The sequence below is a fragment of the Maylandia zebra genome, linkage group LG15, assembly GCF_041146795.1.
Source record: "Maylandia zebra isolate NMK-2024a linkage group LG15, Mzebra_GT3a, whole genome shotgun sequence".
Lineage (NCBI taxonomy): Eukaryota > Metazoa > Chordata > Actinopteri > Cichliformes > Cichlidae > Maylandia > Maylandia zebra.
In genome coordinates, this window is record NC_135181.1 from 10,508,599 (window position 1) to 10,533,062 (window position 24,464).

General features: G+C 41.8%; 1 protein-coding gene across 7 annotated transcripts in view; it reads left to right on the forward strand.

The window, feature by feature from the left end:
- Nucleotides 1-24,464, forward strand: part of nhsl1b (NHS-like 1b) — a 108,776-nt gene that overhangs the window by 42,497 nt on the left and 41,815 nt on the right. Inside the window, exon 1 of one of the 7 annotated variants that reach the window (XM_076873860.1) lies at nucleotides 1,232-2,080. The exons of 3 other annotated variants lie outside the window; for them this stretch is intronic. In XM_076873860.1, the coding sequence (XP_076729975.1) occupies nucleotides 1,834-2,080 (247 nt within the window). In that variant the 5' untranslated portion in view covers nucleotides 1,232-1,833. Of the gene's footprint in view, nucleotides 1-1,231; nucleotides 2,081-10,021; nucleotides 10,288-16,869; nucleotides 17,198-24,464 lie in introns of those variants that run through there. 3 more of the 7 variants (XM_012916589.5, XM_004541787.6, XM_004541782.5) reach the window with 3 other exon arrangements.

Genomic DNA, 24,464 nt, shown 5'->3' on the forward strand with positions numbered 1-24,464 from the left:
CTTTGGGCTTTGTGCACAAACAAGTGCCGACGTAGTAGATTTTCTCTCTAAGGGGAACCTCAAATGAGGTCGGGGACCTGAGAGAGCAATAAGGGTTTAAGTCTAAGCTTGCACCACATCGCAGTCACAGATCTGGAATTGTCTTTCAGTAGCGTAATGGATCCATAAAAAAAAACCTTACAGTGCCAGATCTTTGTCTTGACGATCTGACGATCCTCTAATTTACCACCTTTTCTGGGGTAAACAAGAAGGTGAGAATGGTTGATGAGGTTTCTCAGCCAGGCCTACGTGTGTTTGTGTACTCACTCATTCAGTTTTTTGTCACACCTTAGTGGTATTGTGCTCCCTATGCTTTTACACTCAGGTGGGAAGGCTCCACCCCCCCTACATACATGTTTTTATCCCTGAGGGCCTTTGTGTTCCTCACACACTGCATGTTTCCCAACAGTAGTTAAGGGTTAGTACTGCTGAGGCTGGGGTTAAAGCTGTTTTGTGTTCAAAATGAAAGAACCTGTGGGATATTGATAACAGGGAATGTAAATAGAAGCGTATGTGGGGTGGAAAAAAGGTGTTTAGGAGGTAGGAAAGGACATAAGGAGGGTGTGATGAGTGGTTGCCATGCCAGTAAATGAATGGCGGGGCGGAGCAGCGATCAGGGAGCGCAGAAAACAGAAAGAAGAGAGGCAGGGAATAAGGAAGAAGGGACGGGCTGACTCGTATTTCAGCTTCATGTGTGAAGGGTTGGGTGTAACCTTAACCCTATACTCACAGCACAACTCTAGTTGTGTCAACTCTAGTAGTCACGCACTTGCAGGACTTCAGGAGTCCCGAAGAGTGGAGTCTGGGCAATCCTCATCAGCATACCCTTTCTTTTTAACTCACCTGGGTGCGATAAGCAGGTGTGGGCTTGCCTTCCCAATTCTTGCTTTATCACTGGTGTAGATCAGCTGATTGGAGAGCCAGAGCTTGGTCAACACTGGGACCTTTTATCACAGCCTTTGCTTAGCACGCCTTTTCCTCAACCACTAGTGACGGTAATATTTGCGGAAAAGGGATCAAAACAGGACTGAGAGGAAAACGAATGAGGATTCGCAAGAAGTTGGTTGTAAATTCTCTGGAAAAACTCGACAGGCATGCTCATTTCTGCTGCACACCCAGCAAAGGGAGTGTCACATGTGAGTGTGCCTATGCCAGCACGTGAGCATGCAAGTAACTTCATCAGGACCTCTTAACCCCTTGGTCAGGCCCTGGCTCTAAGATGGTGCGACTCAGCTGGCGCGTGCTAACAACTGGAGATAACAACACTCAGGGGCACACATGGTCGTGAACAACAACCGCTGATTTGCTGAGACTGAAAAGAACCGTAGGGTAATTTGGAAACCTCTCTCCACCCTGTCATGCACCACTGAGGAACATAACAGAAAAAGGGGACTGTGCACAGAGAAGTGTGCGCCGCGGAAGGGCGGTGATTTTCCTGATTGCTGGATTGCTTAATTACCCCTTTGGGTTTGGGAATCACGCCTGGAGTTTTAAGGCACAAAGGAGGACAAGAAAGGAGAAGATGATTTAAGTTTTTGCGGCAGAGAGATGAAGTGAAGGAGGAGGCTGTGTGGGTCAGAGTCATGATGTGGAAGTGCGCTAAGCAAATGGAAAGCAAAGCGGGATATGGCTGAATGTCCTGCTGAAACTAATTCAGTGCTTATTGTTGAATCTGAAGAGTCTGAAACAGTTTAGTAAGTGTGAATATCTGGACAACCCACCGACCTAAAGATTTACGGCTGGGGATTTATTTATTTTTTTGCTCAGTTTTAAAGAAGACCTCTCTGAGGGACAATGAGAGGAGACAGGAGATCCGCATCATTCCGAAAGGAGAAACCGGCGGGCCTTTCCCGGGCTCTCAGCTGGCTCAACGTGTCCAACCTCTCCCGCCAGAGCAGACGCGTCTTCCAGAGCCAAAACGAGCTCAACGTGGTTCACAGCCGCCACCCGTACTCTCAGTCTCACAGTCACCTTCACACCTCAGACGGAGACGAGCGTGAGGACGACGATAACTGGGTGTACCGGCCTCAACACAAAATAGGTGAGAGTGGGGAAACAAAAAGAAAAGCAGTGATTATTTTATTTTTATACTGGACACACACCTACTTAACCATATGTGTTGGCTACGTCTCTTTGAGCTTGTTAGAATGGTTCTTTGTTCTCGAGCTCAGTTAGAGAGACGGTGTTTACACGCACAAGCAAAACGAGTACTGTTTCATTCTCTTTCTTATGGCACCCTATTCTCAATCTCCACAACCCTCACACTTCCTGGTTCCCTTAGAGACTAAGTTGGATGTGTGTGTTTGTGGTCAGCAGGACTTGTGGCTGGTCAAAGGGCACTTTGTCCCTGTGTGATAAGTCAGCAACGATACATCAGCGCGGTGATGTCACAGGCTGGTACCAATGTGAGTGTAGGATTTGGTGCCAGGGAGAGGGCGTGTTTGTGTTTGTCTAGACCTGGATAGCTCATCAGTGAGACCAAGAAACTAAATAATAGTTTCTTTTAGCTCTTTAGTTTAGAATTTTAATATTGGACATCTTTCTGTCTGAGGTAAGAATGAAATTTAAACCTGGCAGTATTTTAGGGGTATTAAGTTTCCAGTTTCTCATTATTTATTGATTGGTTCATTAGTTGTGTGCCGGGGTACATGCATCTGTGCATACTCGGTCAGAGGTGTCAGTTAGACTTTAGGGAGAGTGGTTGTAACTGTAGCCTAACCTTTACCTGAGAATGGAAAAAGACACCCAGTGGTAGTCGCATTAACTCTCACACTTGCTACCATTGGTAGTTTCACTCACACTGTACATTAACATTAAAATTATTGCCAATACTTTAGATACACTTGGAGCGGGATAGGTTATACATGCATACATGCTTGGACACAAAGATTTTGGTGAGGCAGGTGGGACAAAAATACAAACCAAATAAAAAGCAGATATTGTAGCCTAAGTTTCAGACATTCAGGATCAGTATCTGCCCATGTTTCACTCGCTATTACACTAATGGTAACATAAGTTGTTATCAGTTTCAATAGGCAAATTACATGTGTTGTCTCTCTGCCTGGCTCTGCGTTTTATTTTTAAAGCAGTTCAGCAACATGACGACTGGTTGCTTCCAAATCGGAACTTTCTTTATCTTAATGTGGCCAACAAATCGGTGCAAAGCTTCCTGGGGTAAGATTGTCACAATAGCATGGAGACTTACATGGAGCAATAACAATGATTTAGCAGCATAGGCGCCACATGTAGCCTCAGTCTGCTGTCGATGCTAAGAACATATTTTGAATCTGTGTCCCTATTGGTGGTCAGGGCTGGAGTAGTGTCACCTGACAGTATATGATGACATTTTGTTGCTCCAGAAAAGTGAGCTTGTTGCTGCTCTTGTCAAGTTTTTGCAAGTTTCAGCCCTTCCTTCCTTCTCACTCTACCACCTCTGAACCTGCCCCTTCCTAAAACAGCTCAGAGACGCACATAGCTGAAGGGCCTGACATTTTTCTCATAGTTAAAAGGTTAAAGCAGAAGCCGGTCAAAGTTTATATGGTAACTGTATTGGTATGTAGTGTTTTGTTTTTAGTTTTAACTGAAGGATTTTTTTTTTCTGGTTATAATCTTGAACTTGAGATTACATATAATATTATTTGTGTCCTTTAACTCTAGAGATAAGCGTTGCAGCGCTGTGGTGCAGCCTAAACCTTTATGGATTTTATATCTGCAAACCAAGCACGCGCCCTTTTATTGCCCGCATGTGGTTCAGTGGCAGAAAATGTCTTTGTATTCAAGCCAAATCTTTATCTGAATGTACTACACCGCATGTGATTCCACTGTTTGATCTGTCTTACGTAAGAAGATCATCCTACCTTATTTGCTGTCTGCCTATCTCATCCGTGGTTGCCCCTCACGCTGGCGACAGGAAAGCTCTTTGCTGTCATGATTTCTTCACAGATCTCTTTCAGTCCTTTCTTGGAATAATTACAAAATCTTAAATCTAAAATTTTCACTCACATTTTAAAGAAACAAATCATTTTCCCATTAAATATTCAGAAAAAAAAGGGGGGACTAATTTATTTACCAAGGGATATATTTTCCAACTACAAAGCTTGGAGATGGAGATGATGCATTCAAGTGTGAATAAGTGATTTTAAACAATAACAAGACAGGAACCGATCAGACTTATTGCATTAGACTTTTGTTTTTCACAAGCTAATGCTCTTTCTCCTGCTGTTTCTTTTTACAGCCTCTTTCTTTCAGTCTTTCTCTCTTTCTCTCTGTTGTAGACAGACTGTATCTTTTTATAGCTAATTCCAGGCCAGAGAGAGTGTCATAGACAGGTCAATATAACACACACACACACACACACACACACATATACGTAGTGTACAGATGCACACTGCACACAGAGGAAATGTCTCGGGAATAAGTCTCCAGTTTGAACCTTAAGTATTTTTAACATCTGGATCTTGCTTCCACACGCCTGCCAAGACCCATTACAAGGCATATGGGCAGCCACGCACTGTGCCTCTGTGTAAATATAGCCCGAAAATGAGTGCCTGGGGATGCAAAACCTACAATTTTGATGTAGCCTCCAGCTCGGCTGGTTGGGTGTTTGCCTCGGTTGTTGAGGTAACGGGTGTGTGAGTGAGTGAGTGCTTCCTGGGCCAGTTGCAGCCCCGACAAAACGTTGCAAAAGTTGTTTTATTTATTGGTTTGATATATATATATATATATTTTTTTTTTTTTCCCAGACGGAAATGGTGACTCGTCAGACACCCAGCCTATTCATTGTCTGCAATGCCTTTATAGTTATGGGTTATATACAGATCACTGCTGATTGGTTAAAACCTCCAACACACCCACTAAATGAGAGGAAATGTGGCCCAAAAAGCATGTTATCAAAAACCTGCAGGTTTCAGTAAAAAAACAAAACAAAAACAAGGCAGAAAATGGCAAAAGTGCTCCTGGTGTGGCTCAATTTGACATTTATTAACTTTATTAAGATTCTTAAAAAAACTTTGAGCAAGTGTAACATATAGCTATATTTTGTAACAGCTATTCCTTCCTGTTTTAGGAATTGAAATACAGGTGATAGGGTCCCAGTTCTTTTGTATATCAAATTAATTTAAACAAATGTAAATAAATATATCATTACCAAGAATTCTAAGGGAATAAAAGTAAAACAAAAACAATCAGTTCATTCAATAAATTTCCTCCTGTAGCTGGCACCTGATGTGTGCTGAAGGATCCAGTAAGGATCCAACGGCTTATGCTGTGTCCCAATTCTAGGCTGCATACGACCGCTGTATTTATTATCTAACTGTTTTTTTTTTTTCCATATAATGTCATTGTTTGATTTATTAGCTCCGTACCAGACAGTGTCATTTTAAGTTCCAACAAACCATCTTGCAAAAAACAAACTGTGGATTTGGAGCAACTGCAAAATCAGTCTGACCCCTGATCTCCAAAACGTCACAAAATATCACAATGCCAATTAAACTTTATAAAGGGATAGTTAAATGTTTTCCAGGAGCTTTCCTATTCTGTGTGTGAGCTGTTTTACCACCATTTGTTTTGGGTTTTTTTGTTGGTTTTTTCCCTTTTTGATAAGGGGCACTTGGAAGCACCCATGTCAGAGAAGCATCGCAAAATTTAGATATTTAATTTACTGTCATAGAAAAGCATAAAAGGCAACATTTCGAATAAGGAACCAACCTGCAGCTGGTGGGACCCCATCAGACAGTGGAATCTAGGTCTCAGTTGTTAACTGTACTCCTTATTGGTTGTTATTTATAGATCATCAAGCCACCAGATGAAGGTGCACTCAATGTCTTCTTGTTTATCCAGATGTTTTCCTTTGGCAAGTGTGCCTGCACCGTGTTAACATGGAAGTTTGGAGATTTGGGGATTAGTCTTCAGCAGAGTTTTACGTGTGATGTAGTTTTTGGTATCTACAGTGTGTCACTGTGTCACATATTTGGAGCAGGAGCACAGTGACCTAAATATTAACCATACCTTGGCACGCCACAGCTGTGGCAGAACCAGAATTAGGTTCCACATTATTGAAGATGTGTTTATTAAGGCAGGCTTTAAGAAAAGGGTATTTGAGGACACATTTCTCTTTGTGGGATGCTTGGTGAAATTTTTGAGAGGCTTCACAGACCAAACTCTTGCATAACGGTCTTTTTTTTTTTTTTTGGAGGGTTTTATACAGGCACACACAGAAACACACTCATCATTACCGTGTAGTCGTTGTGTAAATCCAGATTAGCAGATGATAATTTGCTGTAGGGAGAGGAGATGTATAAACCAGGAAGGCCTCATTAAAAGACAGACACAGAAATCTGGTGATGTGGCCCACAGCCCAGGGCTAAACACACCAGTGCTGTACATAGAAACACGCGAAGCATTCATTAAAAAAAGCATATCTATAACAAGTGTTATACACTTCTAAACTGCTTCTAATCATTTTTCTCTTTTCTCCTATGTGCTGCTGTCGGTGATGATCCACAGGTAAGTCCGAACTTTTTCTTCCTCTCTGATCCTCCTTTGTATCTCTTTGCCAGCTGACCCCAGATCAGTCTTATTGTGTGCTGAAATGCTCCTAATCCCGGTACACACAAGAGTTCAGCTTTAGCTCAAATTAAGTCACCCCCCCACCAATCCCTTAATCTCTGATTTTTTTTTTTCACCCACCCTTTTGAATCATATTGTATGTATTCTATTACCTCTGTGTTGTGGCCTCTAATCCACAAAAGGCCTGATTCACTGGTGAAAAAAGGGCAAGCAGAGGAAAAACAAGTGATTACGTTGCTGAACATGGTTTTAGCAGCTTGTGAGGGGATAGAGGTCTCGGGGTTTAGTTTGATAGGATGAACTGATATTGTCCCAGTGGCGAGGTAAAAAAAAAAAAAAAAAAAAAGACCTCTTCACGACAAATGCGTGAGTTATAATGACGTAATACGAACAGAAATAATCTTTTTCCGTCATTTTAGAGCCAATATGTTCATGTTTATCCTTACATGTGTTCTTTTTTTATTCATTTTCTATCTTTGTGTTTTGCTACTAATCACTTCTTCTTCTTCTTCTTTTTTTTAAATGGCAGAGTCAGATTTTTTTCAGATTCCTTCTCGTCGCGTGTCTAAATATATAAATACAAACAAGCTTAGTTGCTTAATTTTTATCTGCCTTTGCTATTTAGTCTTATCTCTAATGCAAAGTGTGCCGCAGTTAAAACATGGCATACTTGCACAGCAGTGGATGTGACAGAGGATGTCCTGGACACTTAGATAAGATGCTGTCTGTGTTTCTGATACGGGCCCTTTGACGTGATTCAAGTCCTAAAACGGTGTTTAATCTGAAGGCGGTCTGCATTGTAGAAGCTGAAATCTCCCTGTATGTTTGCATCCTGCACCCACAGAAGGAGGTTGTCACTGTGTGCTGCCATGTAGTCCATGTGCAGAAATATACTTGAAGAAGATAATCTTTAATGAAACAATTCAATTGAAGCATGTTATGGGCTGAATTTTTCAAAATTGCAATAGTAAATATATAATTCATAAACGTGAGAAAAGAAGACTGAGTAAATATTTGAAATTAAGTTTATTCCTTTTTTTGTAGATCATTTAAACAAGAACGCTGTAAAATTTTGCTATACTGACCATTGGCTCGCACTGACTTCGGAAACTAATCTTAACAAGACTGTGTTTGTGTGTAAAAGCGAAGGAAATCCACATCTCTGCTTTGACAGTTTCAGCTTTGCGAGAGCGGTGATTACGCAGGCCTCAAAATGCTGCTTGTAAGCCAAAGGTTTTATAGGAGAAGGTTAAAGTTAAAGCCATTCTGGCCAATTAAGGTGAAGGTTTGATGAAGTGAGATTTTACTGTTTGGTTAGATGGGTTTATTCAAGCATTTTTCTTCCAAGGCTGCGTTTTTGTGGCTTTCTCATTTCAGTCAATCATGCTTTCCTTGAGGCTCCACGTCACACGAGGTCACACTTACACATTTGCACACTAGTCAGCCTCTAATTGGCCACATCTGGTTGAGACAGATGTGTTATAGCCTGCAAGCAACAATCACGCTTGGACGTCATAGTTTTATTACGATTGTGCCAATTTAATCCTCTTTTGGAACATCTGCACAGAGCGTACACTCTGCCAAGTAAGTAGGGAATAGTTATAAATATCAGCATTAATTATATGCAAGGTTAATCACCGTTGCTGTAATTATGTAGTGGAACCATAACATCTTAAAGACACGAAGTAAGCCTTTGTCTGTTTTGTGTCTGCTAAACATCTGTTTATACAGTATACAACAGAAGTGAGCACACACCTATACAATATCACTGTCATATTATTCAAAACTGCATCAGCTTACAGTGCACCAATTCTAGGTTGTCTACTTGGGTATTTTTTCTTGATGTAAAATGAAAAGCTAACAGTTAAAGTTTCCATCCATCCATCCATCCATCCATCCATCCATCCATCCATCCATCCATCCATCCATCCATCCATCCATCCATCCATCCATCCATCCATCCTCTTACATTTAACAGACAGATAAATAATGTCTTTATTGAGTTCTGGGTCTTTAGTTGCCTGAACCAACCTAACTGTTTTTTACAGTATAAAGTACCAGCGTCTGTGTTCCAAGCTATCACTCTTTCCAAGTCTAACAATAACCCTAACTATAGATGAGGGTTGGTAGATCACCTCCTGAATTACGGGTTTTGCCTCTTTGATCAGCTAACACAGCGCCATTCTGTTTTGGACGGCTATATTCCTCTTCTGATAAAGTTCAGTAGTCACCAGTAGCCCTGGGCAGATTCATAGCAAACAGGGTTTAGCCATCACGCATTGTTATGTACTGTATGTGTGGGCTTTGGAATATAAATGAATGCTAAGGGTTCTGGGTTTTACATAACTTACCACAGATCACTTAAGATCAAAGGCTGCCACACCAAATGTGTTTTTGCAGAGGAAGAGAAAGCCATTACAGCGCATCATTGGTTATCAATGCCATTTTGCATTCTGCTATCCAGTCTGGACTAAGCCAAACTTTATGTTGACTCTTTATTTTACTCTTGTCAATGTGCACTGTGTTGTCTAGCTGCATATATTGATTTACTGGGTTTGTAGAGAGTATGATTTTCCCCTCTTTTTTTTAGATTTGAAAGCACAGTCAAAGTCTTTGATTACTATCATTTCAGCAAACCTAAAACTAATCTTCCTTTTGTGAAAAGCGTACCTCATGTGAGCTTTACAAAGCACTTTAAGTCATAGAGGAATGGCCCAGAATCAGATCCATAAGCTATTCTCGCTGCACATCTGAACAAGGTGGTAAAAAAACATCAGTTTAACACCCATAAACCAGATGTATTTTCATGTGTATTTCCAAAACCTTGTAAGTGAGCCTGTATTTCTGTCTGCGACTGGCACGACGCTGAGGGCGATTGGGATCGGCCTGCCTGGAGAGTTTGTGATGCACCACGCTTGTAACTGCGTCTGATAACAAGCAGTTGAATTGTGGGGATTAAAGCGATTATATTTGATCAGCGCACAATGGATCGGCCTCAAGCCGGGGCCCCCTGTCTCACTCTGAACTGCTGACTGCCCAGATTCTCTGCCATCATTATCCAGTAAAAGCTTCACACTGTGCATATTTGTGTGTGTGTGTATATATTATTGTTTTTATTTTTGCCTCCTCCCAAGCAACAAATGTATTCTTTAAAACCATGTATTTGACTAAATGCCACATATGTATACATATATGTGTGTACTTGGGTATCTGTGAAGGTGACCAATCAGGGGGCTTGTGGGTGACAGTGGAGTTTTAGATCGAGGCTGAGCTTCTCGCTCTGATGGGCGGGGAGATGGGGTGGGGTTGAGGGTAGGGGGGTGTCAGTGCGGTAGAGAGATATCCAGGGATGTAGGGAGAGAGGGAGGGGAAGCAAAGTGAGGGGGGGTCGCAAGGCAGTTTCCTGCAGTGTAGAAGTTGGCTTGCTGCCACTCGGAGCGTGTGCATGTATGTGTGAGAGGGGAAAGAAGGGGAGGGAGATGGAGAGTGGAGTGTATGTGTCAGGATCAGTGTGTCTGCGTTTGATCGGCTTGAGCGAGCGGTGTGGAGAAACCGGGAGAGAGGACGAGAAAAGGAGGACAAGCAGAATGGTTATGAGGAAATGGTGAACCGCAAGAAAAAAGGAGGAAACTGCAGTTTTGTTTGGGGGAAATAAGTGAAGAATCATGTTCTGTCTGAAAGGTGAGTGTAGCCGCTCATTGCATGAAAGCTCTGGCACTGACTCGGTGTGAGTGTGGAGTTTTCCCCGGGACTTTTGTGAGACAAAGAAAAGTTAAACTCCATCCCTCCCCTGTTTGGAAAGTAATCTCTCCCACAGCAGCCTCCTCTGCACAATATCCTTCCTTGTGTCTTTTTTTTCCTTCAGTGAAGGAAACACTCCTGTTAATCATCTCTTCCTTTGTTCTTTCGTTCCATCTCTGATTAATTAATGGTCTTTGAATTCAAGCATACTGTATTTCCTGACTGCGGTTTGATTCCCCTCCCTTTCATTTTACTCGTATTATTCTCGACTAAGCAGAGTGTCTCTGCACGCTGCTGGCTGTGATCCTGTTTGCATTCTCCTAACTTTGGTGTGGGTTTCAGGGGCGATGAGCGATGTGTAGAGCTGCTTACACCCGTACGTATCGCTGTGTATTCAGTGTGCACGTTGTTCACAGTAACAGCTGGCAGAGCAGCAGTTGCTGGTCTGCTGTCCTGCAGAGTTGGGGGCCATGTGTTGGCTATTACTTCGCTGACAAGCTGAAATGAGATAAAGGGGAAACTCGCTCGTCTTTTACTGCATTTGACATTGTTTTCTGTTATTAAACACTCATGGAAACTATGCTACAAAGAATAGACACATAATGCTGTTTGGGAGACAACACAATGCTGCTGATAAAGAGGGAAAACCCGCTTCCCTGCCCGCTCCTGTCCTTCCGTAACTTTTAGTCCTGCTGCTTGAGTCATATTCCAGAACATCATGGTGGTGATTTCACCTGTCATGGTTACAGGGATCACATGCAGCTAATGCTGACAACACATGAGCTGTTTTATTATGAAGAATAACATTTTATTGTCTCATTTGACCTAGTTTTAGGTTGCAGTGCCGAACGATACTCAGTCAAAAGCAAGAAAGTTAAGATGTTAAATATATATTTAAAAAAAAGAAGAAACCTTTAGTTTTTTCTTGGTAAATGATCCAATCAGCTGTTATTTCAGAAACGAGGAAATGATCCGTCTTGTTAAACCAGGGTTGTTTGTTCTCTTTCTGTAGCCTGCAGATTAATGGCTTCCAGAAATGAGGTAATATAAAGTGAACACATCAACTATACGTGGCAGTCTCCCAGTTCATCAGCTGTATGCAGTAATTTATGTTGTCAGTTACACTGTGAGATTCGAGTCCGGCTTGGAAAATGGAGAGAAACAGATGTTGGGGGAGTTGAGCCGGAGAAGGAATTCAGTTTTTTTTTTTTCTTTTTTAGATGAAGCCATTTTTTATACACGAGATTGGCAGTTTTTCTCATGTTTTTCTGTGGTCAGCAGTAACTAACCGTACAGCAAGAGGAGGATTAATATTTAATGTTCAGATTGCTGAGTGTTTAAAAGTTGTCACACCAGGATCAGGTTATTGACATGTAGATGCTGCTTCACTTTAATCAGCTACAAGCACGATTCCCAGTTTGGGTTTCTAGCTTCACAAGTGATGACAAACTGACCCAAATACTCAGTATTACATTAAATACCATGATCCGACCAGTAGATTACTCTACATTGGCTGCCAGTTACAGAATGTCCACTAATGTTATGATATTAACCCCCCCTCGCTCAGTCGAGGTTGCCAGCTCTGAGACAGATGTGACATATTTCAGCCCATGTTCTTCCACAGCCAGCTGTGCTGTGTGGCCAGGGTGAATCACCACCACCACCCCTGCAGTAAACCTTAGTGTTGCAGTGCAAGCCATTTGCAGGGCCAGAATTAGGCTCTGTGACTTGGTGTGCATTTTGGTATGTTGCATAAGTTATTTATGCACTTGAGCCCCAGTCAGTAGATGTGGCATGAGCAGGGATTAGTTTGAGCTGGAAATGTCATTCTCACTTAAATTGGAAGTTTCCTGCAGCCTTCCGGGGGTTGGGGATATAGAAAGTTACATGTTGGTGAATGTAAGCCTTGATTAGCACTAGCATTAGTTGTGGGCATCTCAGGCTATATCTACTTTTTGATCCTGACTTTTCTGGGGTTTATTTTGCTCTCCTGTGTGCAGTTCACTCATTACAGATGCTTCATATGTTTTTCTTTTATAGTGGGCAGCAGTTGTGACATATTCTGATGCTTATTTAACGACCAAATATTCCGTCATCATAGACCGTATGACTCTGCAGTGTTACTCAGATACTTTCAAGCTTTTAACCAAAACTTCATTGAAGTTAGTCATCAGAAAATTCAGCTTTTAAACTGCAATGACTTTATTCTTAATTCCACAGAGGATTTTTTTCAGCCTCAAAAATAAAGTATATTTTGCAAGTGGTCTTTTTTCAGTCTGGGTTTTGAGCTGTTGGCACATGCATGGGTGATGAGCGGAAGGTGGCATTTAATTTAAAAAAAAAATTTTTGGTGTAGAATCTGTGTAAACTGAGTTCCAGGTTTCCCACATGCCCCACATGTCTAAGGCATTCAAGCACTTTACTGTAGATTATCACCATTAAAAACTACAAACATGTCAGCAAACAATGATCTCTAGCAGAAAAATAGAGTAATGACCTATTTAAGCTCCTGCACTGTAGTTGTATGTTACTATTTTCATGTTGAAACACATGAAGGTATCATGTGCACTTGTGTTTTCAGTAACAGATTCTTGTCCACTACCTTTATTTCCCAGAATCATTAAACAGCCTACCTTGTGAACTTGCTTGAACTTGTAAGAGGACAGTCCTCCAGTAACATCTCCACCAGTGCTGTGTTTCTTGAGACATTGTGACCTCTTCACCGGAGGCTGACCCACTACCTGTCCCCTGGCCTTCTGGTTAGGAGTGTTGATGGATGTTCTCACACTCAGTGTGGCAGGTGAAGGGGAAAAAGAGGCGGACAGGAGAGAGGTGTTAACATGTAGGCAACAGTTTGTTTGTATTCCTTGAGGGTTAGTTGGCTTGTAAAACATGGCTTGTGAAAGACTTTAGGATATCTGACCTACCTTTTTTAAAGCCAGTTTGGTGACATAGCACTTAACCTAATGTGAAAAACGACAACATGTTGTAACCATGAAGATATTTCTGCTTGTTCCCATCTGCATTTTAATCTAAGTAGATAGAAAAGGATCGTGTGTCAAGAGCTACAATGCAAAGTCAGATTTTAAATGTTATCTAAAACCAACGTCTAGCTGTTTGTTGAGTCACACTTTAAGAAAATGTAGTCAGACCACTCGTGCTGCCTGCTAGACTTTAGCTAGAATTTTTTTAGTTAAAAAGAAAACAGATGTAGCTTGGAGATCAATGGCCTCGTGGGTAGATGGCTTATTGCAGGTTTTGTCAGTGATCGATACATGACTTGGTCGTAAATCAATCATTTTAATATGTAAATGAGCATGGGAGTTTGAGAGGAAGTTCACAATGGGATGTTGTTGACCTCTGTAAACAAGTCGTAGCAGAAGAGATCTTGGGCTTGATAAGTAAACAATAGAGCGTTAAGTTCCAGTGGCCTGTGAATGGGATCTGCCAGGAACCCAGTGAGCTTTCTGTCTTCTGAAAAGAGTTTTCAAAACAATAGCTTTTTGGGGGCAAAGTTTAGAGGTTTGGAAAAATGTAGGACTCAGTAACGGGGTCTTATTGTGTCTTTTTTCTAGTTTGAGACAATAGTAATGCAAAAAAAACTTTCTTAGCAAGCGAGTGTTAATGGGAAGTTGTTTTTTCTTCTTCTTGGGACAATGCTGGAAGTGTTTTGTTGTCCGCAGGGAGTCGGTCATTGTCTTTTCAAACTTCACCCGCAAGTGGATGACTTCCCCAGACAGAAGACTAACTCAGCATGCAGGTGCTCCTCTCACTCCATTCAGACCTTTTGCGTCTCCATGGCTACCATTGTCCCCTTCCCAAAGCCTTCCTCTTGTCCAACCCCCCCCCCCCCGGCTACAAACACACACATAGAATCTATGTGCAAAAGTTAGTGTACATACACACTTGTGTAATTTATCTATTATTACACACAAACCCTTCCAGTGTGACTTTTACATTATTCACTAACTAGGTGCGCATGCACACACACACACACACACACACACACACACACACACACACACACACACACACACACACACACGCTAATAATCAGTGGAATGTGACACACTCACCGCAACTACACACATATATTCGCAAACATCTCTTCTCACGCACATACATGTGCTGTACCTGTTTGTAAAAGGGTTGTAATGATTCTTTGTCACAACTGAAACATCCCCTGTTGTGATGACGGTCCCATTCACTGTGTTGCTGTTGTTGGCCTGCATGACTTCACACCCCCTGATGTTGTTCTCTCAATGGGCCTGGTGACACACTCTGTCTCCATGCATGTATGGATTCAGGGCAACAACGGCGCTAAGTGCAGTTTAAGTGCAGCCACAGCCAGAATCTTTTGGCTTGCCCATTGGGCTACGTGTGTCTACAAACTGTTTTATGCGAGCGGCTTTGTGGCTGCGCGCACGCATTCTGTGGTTTGTTCATTATGTTGTGTGTGTGTGTGTGTGTGTGTGTGTGTGTGTGTGTGTGTGTGTGTGTGTGTGTGTTCACAGTGGTTTTGGTTTTTGTAATCAGCTTGCGTGTTGGCTGCCTCATCATGCGCTGGAAATGATAACCATCAGTAATGGCTGTTCTAGCCTCTAGCTATCTGCTGTGGCTTTGGCAGGATCACAGCTACAGTTCCACCAAAGTTGCATAAGATTTGTGCACTGACAGAACTCTCATGAATCAGTCTGCACGTTATTTTTCAGGTTATCTATTAAAAACGTGAAAATAGTAAAAGGTGTCTAATCCAATTTCTGAGATTCAAGTCTTCAAACCACAAATATGTTCAGCAGGTTCTCGCAGAGGGAGAGGCTTCAACCACAGAGTTTGTTTTGTTTTTTTTCTGGAAAAAAAAAAGGTTTAATAGTTTTGATGATTATAGCTTAGATGTGTTGTGCAGCACAGGTGTAAGCCACCACCAGAGGGAGGCATTTACCTTTGGTGCTATCAATGAATTTCTCCCTTTTTATTTGCCTTACTCTTTTCCATTTAACCCCATTTTTATTCAGTTTACTAGCCCAGATTGTGTTTGAGCTCTCATTCACTTTTGTTACACTTGTTCATTACCCACTCTTCAGTTCAGTGTCACTCCATCTTCCTGTTAATTAATCTGAATGTCTCAAATAATTTTAACCTACCTCACACTCACAGCCAAGCAGATTAAAGATTATACACACCCTCACCTGGCAGGCAAGTGGCTCGCCGTGTTTATTAATCTGCGATCTGTTTCTTTGTTTTTTATCTTTTAATCTTGTCGCTGCCGTCTTTACAGTGAACTGTTTTTCACCGCTATCTAAAAATCCCCAACCTGTGGTCATCTGTAGCTTCCTCTTGAGTTTAAATCCTTTTGCATTTACCAGTTGTCGCCTTCCTCGTGTGTGCATGCTTCATGATGGTTTCAGGTGAATATCTGCTTAGTAACGGCAGTCATGTGGGGCTAAATCTGAGGCAGCAGTTTAAGTGGCCTACATGCATGCGTCTTACGTCTGAGTTTGCGTCATCCGAGTTTAACCTACTGACACGCCAGCACGTCAGGTCTTCCTGAACTTCCACACATTTGTGAAGTTGAGGTGATGTACTTTATTATCTGCAACCTGGTGTCCATCTGTGGTTTGTGTCTGTCACAATCAGAGGCCTGGAGGCTTGATAATCTGGGTTTACAGATTAGAACAGAAATGCCGAGGAAAGAGGAGGGAGGAGGAGGAGTCCAGAGGACATACCGTGTGGATGCCACTGGACAGTCCTGATGCTCTATCTCCTGTAGATCGAAGAAAGAAGGAGGATGCTCTTCGATGCTGAAAGCTTGGCTGAATACCCTTTTGGATGGACTGATTTTTTTTCTAGTCTTTGGACCTCAAATAGTTTCTTGACAATTGGCAGATTTTTTTGCACAATTTGTGGTGATACTTCTGGGTTTCTGCAAAGGACATATATTGTAGAAGAAAACACGATTTAACCACAGACATTTTCAGTTTCTAAACCTTAGTTTTTGCGTCTTTGGATTATTTAGAAATGTTATTGTGGTCTTATTTTAGGGTCAGAATTGTTTTTTTTTTTTTTAAGTTGCCAGCATTTCTTCAAGACAGCCAACCAACAGTCATGTTTTTCAATAGTTTTATTCTGCAATGCTTCTGTGAAATATTTGTTTTGGAGATAAATCTTGTAATCGAACACGGAGCGCAGCTTTCTTTGTCAGGCAAATCAATGTAAGTCAATAGGATCCCCTGAGAGAAAGAGAGGAAAGACAAAAACAGTAGGAGGAGACAGAGGGAGCACTGGCTCCCTTGTGGGATGCAAAAACGTCCATCCTGTCTTTCCAGAAAGAGAGGAGGGGGCCTATTGAGAGTTTGGAATTGAAGGTGGGGGCTCCACACACATACACCCTTCACCCGTCCATCCCAACACTACAAGTGGAGGCTTCAGAGAAGGAGGGTTGTGTAAGACGAAGGAGGAGTAGTTGGGGGGGGGGGTTTGGGTCCTGGATAGAGCAGGGGAGGGCAGGTGGTGGGGGGTTTTAGGTCTTAGCAGGGGATGATCACATACGTGCACTGCCTCTCCTCGGAGCCGGTGGTCAACTGCTTGCACAGGGGCTGCTATGAGGACTCCCCTGGCCAGAAACGAACTCTGTGCTCCTTCCAGCCCACCAGCAAGATGGGGAACAGCCTCCAGCATTCGGCCGTCCCCAGCCCCAGGCCCGCCAGGCCAGAGGGCTGCCTGCACAAACGTCTGCTCTCTGTGTCAAAAGTCCACCAGAAACAGGACTCGCTCTGGACACCAAAACCGTTGCTTGGATCTGTGGCTAAGGGCTCGCCAGGGAAAAAGCATCCCTCCTCTGATGGCAAAGGTACAGATTAAAGAGAGTCTGCAGTTTTTTTGTTTTGTTTTGTTGTTTTAGAGAAAAGAAAAAACAAAAACAACAAATGACTGTTGGTTTGTACTAGAAAGCTGTTCATTTTGTAGTTTCTAAACAAATACTAAATAGATATTTTTAATTATCTAAAAGATATTTGGGTGTATTTCCAAGATGATATGAGTCTTAAATTGAAATCCACTGTGATTACAGTGTCCAGGTAGTAGTTGCTGTTGGCACTACAATGCTGTTTTGCTACTGTAATGATTGTGGTGTTTGACTTGGCTGCAGAACAGGCTCCTGCTTCAGAGTTTAAGTCACCTGAAGTGTTTTTAGGAGATAATGATACGCTGTATGTAACAGTGCCAGGATCACAGCAGATGCAATAGAAGCTTTTTTCACAAAGCCAGGCTTTGTCGCGTCTTGTTAGGGTATTTCCATTCTGCTGTATCTGAGAGATCTGTGCCATCTGGTTTTGCATGTGCATCTCTGTGTGTTTGTGACCTAAAAGACCTTTGACCTTTCATGTATGAGACAGGTTCTCCAGGAAGTAAAATGCTTTGAGTTATCTCTAGTTGCTTGTGTGCATACTTTAAGACTTTCCTACTAACCTTGGGCATGAGTTTGAGCCTGTACTTACTCATTCACACATATATTTGCATGGATCATTTGGTCCCATGTGCATGGTTGCATCTAGACTATGCTTCACTGTCATTTGGGACAGACATAACTGAAGATGCTCCTCTGGGTGGCCACCCCTGGGAACAAGACATAATAGCTAGCAGCTGGAGGTGATGGGCTAGGCCTTCAGGGAAATGTAAGAGAGCTGACAGTATGAGGGGGTGATGGAAGTGAAACTGACGGGGTTATGAAGGTGACCCACTTTCACCTCAGAACTACATAAAGGAGCCATCAGGGCGGCAGGAAAGAGTGTTAAAAGATAACAAAAAGACTGACCTGTGTCCACATTTCCTAAACTGCAGCTCAGTGGCATCTAATGGATCTATGAATATAAAACAGAAGAGGCCATTAGGGAAGTAGGCAAGGCAGAGACTTCCTGAGAATCCAACTTTGATAACTTTTATTGTTTTTATTGGCCCATTTTGAGTCTTTCTGTCCATCCACTGGTCTTCCAATTACTCTTTTAAAGTTTTTCTCCATGTATGCACAGCTAAAACTAAACCATTTATTCCAATATGTGTGCATAACAATATGCTTCCACAGGACTGTGGCCCTTCCTCACGCCTGCTTTGACTAACACGCCGTGACAGCTCAAGATGTTGCTGCCGTCGGTACAGTATTGTCCGGGCTCTGTAGGTTGAATCAGCCTGCCCGTCTGTGTTTATGCACGGCTGAACGGATAACCCTCTTACTCACAAATTGGAACTTGGCTAATATGCCTTTTGTGTGTGTGTTTGTGTCTTTGTCCCTGTGTTCTGTGTTGTTGTTCTGAGATATTTTTTTTATTGTTTCCTTTGTTAACACATGATTCTCCAGTTCTTTTTATAAATATAAAGTTTTTTGTGTATATGGCAATCAAAGGGTGATTCCAGCATTTTTTCCCTGCATATGTTTTATAAGGCTTCTCCTCCAACCCTCCCTTTATTTATTTTTTAATTTTTATCAGTTCAGAAGTGGAGCAGGTGTTCAACCGGATGCCCCATAATCCCTTGGTGGGAAGTCAGATTCAACTATCGACCAGTCACTGCCAATGGCTCCCGAGGGAAGTGCACCTGAGGGAAACCATGCTTGTAGAGTAACTGAATGAGGCCAAATGAAATGGATTGACTGCGTTTATAGGGGAAGCTCTGCTGAGAATCAGTTAGGTTAAATATCTTTTTGGCAGTGGGAACTGGAGGGTTGGGTTCAGCCTCAGCTCTTTATCCTCGTCTTCCTTTATGTGGTACGTTCACACGCATTTCCCATCTTTTAGACGAAGATGAAACCCGTGAGTTTGGAGACACATCTGAATCAAAACATCAAGGAGTTGAGATGAGAAACAGCCCACCCCCCACCTTCACTGCTCTCTGTGCTCAGTGAACCAAAAGACAAAAGCAAAAGAGTGTTTCTCTTCTTGCCATTATTCTCCCCCAATTTTCTAAAACTACCCAGAATGCACCTAATTAGTTCCTAAACTTTAACTGAACCTCAAAAACTCCTGGGTGTGAAGACGACTCTCAGCTTGCAATTTCTAAAAATCTACATGTTTAAGTGTTTCAAATGCTCATTACTATTATCTTCCTGCTTCAACCATTAATCTTTCTTTAACTCTTGACCCCTTGAAAGCCTGCTAAGAGTAACCCTTTAAGCTTTTTTCCCTAAAATAAGCAGCTTCTGTCATGTTTCAGGCCAGCTTGTAGAACAAACTTCCTGATGGTGGTTGTCTCTGCCTATACAGCTACCCGTGGAAAAAACAGTAAACTGTTCACATGGTTGTCAAACCACATGTTTATTGATATACACTGAGTTGTCAAAAACTTATCATTAAGGGAACAGGAAAGCTCATCAGATTTCACCTATCCATTAATTATGTGTCACTATCACCTGTTTAATACCATTATTTTGCTCACCCTAATGTTAACCTGTAGTGTTAGGTACTTCTAGCACCTCACTTAAAACTTTTTATTTATACCTTTAGGTCACTACTTAGTCTATCCAGTATTAATCCTACTGGTAGTTTTTTCCAGGCTTGTAGGTAATGAAATGAACTAAATATACTTGAATAACAAACAAATTGGGATTTATAATAAATCTTATTAAAAGAAGATGGTTTAAAAGCACCTTCTGGATTTCTTGTACTCTTGAGTAGGAATCACTACTTTACTCTTACGCCCCAATGTGGTCTTGTTTGATTCTGGGATTTTTTTGTATTTTGTGACAAAACACAAGTGGTATTTTTTTTTTAAATTTTTGTGGCTATTTCAAAACACACACACACACACACACACACACACACACACACACACACACACACACACACACACACACACACACACACACACTAGCAGTTAGGGGGTAGCAGAACAATGGAGTAGAGAGCATGACACACACAGCCTAATGAGATAAAGAAAAGAGGGGGATTTTTTTCTCACTCACTCACTTATGCACACACACACACACACACGTGCGCGTGCGCACACACACACACACACACACACACACACACACACACACACACACACACACACACACTTTTGGGAATTGAGGGTCAGGGGTTGCTTTGGGTCATTCAACTGTAAAAATGGGTTAAGGCTCTATTTTTCTTTGCAACCCTGTCTATCTCAATCTTCTTCACTTCCACTTTCCTCTCTTTCATTAATGAAGCCTTTAATGCTGTTTACTGTCTGTGCACAGGGTTGTGTATCTGCATGTTTTCTTTTCCATTTATCCACTTAGAAAATAAATGCTAGAGCATCCCAGCACACATATTTCCTGTTCACATCCCTGGATATGTTTATGCGAGTATGGCATAAAGTAGGTTTAAGTTAATGCAGTGAATCTAACAGATGGAGACCTCTCAGCTTGTTAAAGGCCTAATAGGTAATGGTTTTCCAATGACTGGTTAAACAGGTGCTCTTCCATCATGTGTGACCGAGGGCTCATGAACTAATCACTGACATATATTGAGAGGTGATTCAGTTGTGTGGAAGTTTGTCTGCGTCTTTATCCACAGACTCCTCCCTGCCCAGTTCTTTTTACTCATCCTTTTGTATTTGACGCTTATTTGACACTGGCGGTGGTCTCCAGATGTTACTGTCTCAATTAAGTGTATTTGGATTAGCACTGTTCTTTATTTGCTCGAGCATGGTGGTTGTGTCTGCTCAAATTAACCTCCAAAATCTTTCTTTTATTCACCACACGACCGCTGAGGAAACATAGAAAATGGCTCGGAGCGCAATATAGTTTACAGCAGCCTGGTAACTCTCACAAGAAGACATTTATTATTATCACAGCTGTGTTTTACTTTATTATGTTCCATTAATTATTATTATGTTCCATATTTATTAATGTATTTGTTGACATATACATTAAAAAAAACCTTAAATATAAAGATGCACCATTGACCAGCCGGGGGCCAGAATCAGATGATTTCCAGTGCGCTCAGTCCAAACCGGTGACTGGCCTCTTAGCCTCACGTGTGTCCAATTACACGTCGGTCCGTTTCATGCATATGTGACGTGCGTATTCATAGACACAGTAACCTGTTGTTAGGAGGACCACTACAAACATTTTCATAGCAACCAAACTAATTAGCAGCTGAAGATGGGCATTTTAAAGAGGCTAACAAAGGGCTCCGAGTCAACCACCAACCAGCAGCCTCGGTATTAGCAAAGAATCAGCAATTAGAGGGAACAAGACAAGTGAAAAGAGAAAGCTTACTATAAAATCTGTCAGGTAAAGGTGAGTGTATAGCAACTCATTTTCAGTCATTTAAGTGAGAGAAAGTCTGCTTACTTATTGCAGTTCAATAATTTTTTTTATTATGAAAACAATATTTTGCTTTGAAGAAATTCTGATTTGCTGTCAGTTTAAGCCAGGGGTGCCCAATCCCGGTCCTCGAGAGCTACCGTCCTGCAGCTTTTAGATGCATCCTTGTTCCCACACACCTGAATCAAATGAATGGCTTGTTATCAGGCCTTTGCCAAACATGATGGCATGCTGAAGAGATCAAACCATTTGATTCAGCTGTGTTGGAGTAGGGATGCATCTAAAAGCTGCAGGATAGTAGCTCTCGAGGACCGGGATTGGGCACCCCTGGTTTAAGCTCTTAGAAGGAAAAGTGGGAAAGGAAAAATTACAGTTTGTGCATCTCTACTTAAATAAACATAAAATTTAAATGAAGGAATTAAAATGGATGTGTTTTTAAGTCATTCATTGCATTTTATTTTTGTTTGTTTTTTTTGACGAAAACAAGGTGTGGGAGAGTTGGTTTTATGCTACAGAACATCATAATTTGTCAAATAAAGCTCACACATGCAAATCACCAAAACTAGAGATCAGTAGTAAACTAGCATGCCTTTTGTGGTCTTCCACACACTCAGGGCTGAGATTAATAGTGCGGCAGGACTTGAAAGCGATGCAGGAGAAGAGAGAGAGAGAAAGAGAGGAGAGGACTGAGTCATGGAGAAGGAGGGATCAGGTGGAAGTGGGCCTCAGAGCCCCATATGTGTAACAACTGAGTTTTACTTAATGGCTTGATTATTACATCAGGACATATTGGCTGGATAATCACTGGGGTCTGTGGGGACATTTATCCTTTCATTGACTAAATGTGTCAAAGCAGAGAAACTGTGGGAGCTGTGACACAGCAGAGGGCTTGGTTAGCTTTAATAGAAAATGTTAAATCTTACTATCATTTACAGGGAATTTAATTTACTTTCAGGACTTTCTTCTTGCTTTTCTTCCTTCCCTTATTCTGTGAACCTACACTTACTGTAGTGGGTTCACTGAAGAAGACAAGACGGCAAGAAGTCTTGTTTCCCTGTTGACGTATGGAGCCTCCTGGTGGTTGTGTCATCTTCTGCACCTGCCCTTGTTGAGATGATACATGCAGATCTTTAGCACTTTGCTTTGTCTTTCTGTCTCTCTCTTCTTCTTCTTTCCTCCTTTTTGCTTCTGCAGTTTAATCGTACACTGACACACTCTCCATATCCATCCTCCTTACAGACAAATGAGTGTTTAGCTGTTTGTGTATATGTTTCTCTCCAGGTTTTAATAAATCTAGTGAGGCAGTCTATGTAAGTCATTGGCAGGCCTTTGATTATTCATGGTGATAAGTTTAAGTTCATTTCAGTCGGGCTTGTGCGTGCGGTAAAACGAAACACATGCTCACTGGCAAATAAATAAGAATCTATTTACAAAACGGCTAAAACTCAATTTGATAGTGAACGCAGAAGTTTTTCTTAACATTCTAAAAATGCCCGCAGGTCTTAGAAACAAATGCGATTTGAAGACTTTAATCTGGGCCGTTTGCTTCGGCAACAGCTTTTGCCCTCGTCTTTCTACTCGTGCAGTTCTACAGCGGGGTTGTTGTTAGTAATTGAAAAATCTAATTGAGCCGTAGTGCAGGATAAGTGCGTTTAAGCACCGCTTGGCCGTACAGACCTCGGTCACAGCTCATTTCTTTAATGAGAGCTGCTATTAGCAGGAGCTTTTTTTCCACCTCATGCTGATTCGAGTCTGGCTCTCTGAGGTTTCTGGCCCCATTTGCCCTACTGACCAGTCTGCTCCCCCTTCTGTACATGCAGTTACATTCCTGACTACTCTGTTTTTAAAATGCAGCTTGTGTAAAACACAAAAAAGGGCGTATTTGGTTACTATTTACTTCAATATTGCTACCACAAAGCGGGACGTAGACTTTTAGTTGTTACCTGTAAGATTTTCCTGCAGCTTGCTGTTGCATTTAAAAACCAATTTAAATGAAAATTTCAGCCTCATGGAAAGATACCAGTGAGCAAAACAAAAGAGAAATCTGGTGACAATAGTCTAACCAGCCTCACGGACCCCTCGCTTCCCCGCTGTTCACCCCCAACTCCAATCTTCCTTCTTCCTACCTTCTCCACAGCACCAGAACTTATTTGTGTCCCAGTCAGCTGGAGGTTCAATTAAGCCTCTGAGAGCAAAGCCGAGCCTCTGAAAAGCTCATGTCCCCCCAAAGAGACTGATTATAAAAGGAGAGGGAAGAGAGAAAGTGATTTTTAAGAGCCTCTTTAAATCTGTCTTGTTAATGAGTTGTCCTCACCATGGCAACGTCTCCTTTTCAGGGTTTTTTCCCCTCCATGCCTCATGCATAGAAGGATTAGAGTTGAGACAAAAAAGAGAGAAGAATGTAGGGAACGGGAAGCTACAGCTATTTTCCTTGTTTGTGAAAATACAGGGGAGCTTTTGGCGTTAATGTTGTTTGTTTGTAGCAGAAGTTAAATTCCTCTATTGTGGTTACTTTTCCAGAGAAGCGTGCAGTTGCTGCTTTCATTCACCACAAGGTGGCATGATAACACAGCTGCACTAAAGATAAAACAGGCAGCATTTACAGCGATTTCCTCGTTTTCCTAGTTGCTCATCTGCACAGCGTCACTTATACCCAATATAATTGTTAATTTATGAGACTAAATTAAAATATTTGAAGGTTTTATTGCAATTGCCTGAAAGACTTTGGATTCAATTATCTGCCTATTAGCCACTGTGCATGTGTTTATCTACAACAAAAAGAGACACATGAGGTGTCACAAGGAATCTAATTTGGAATAATAGCGGTTTTAAA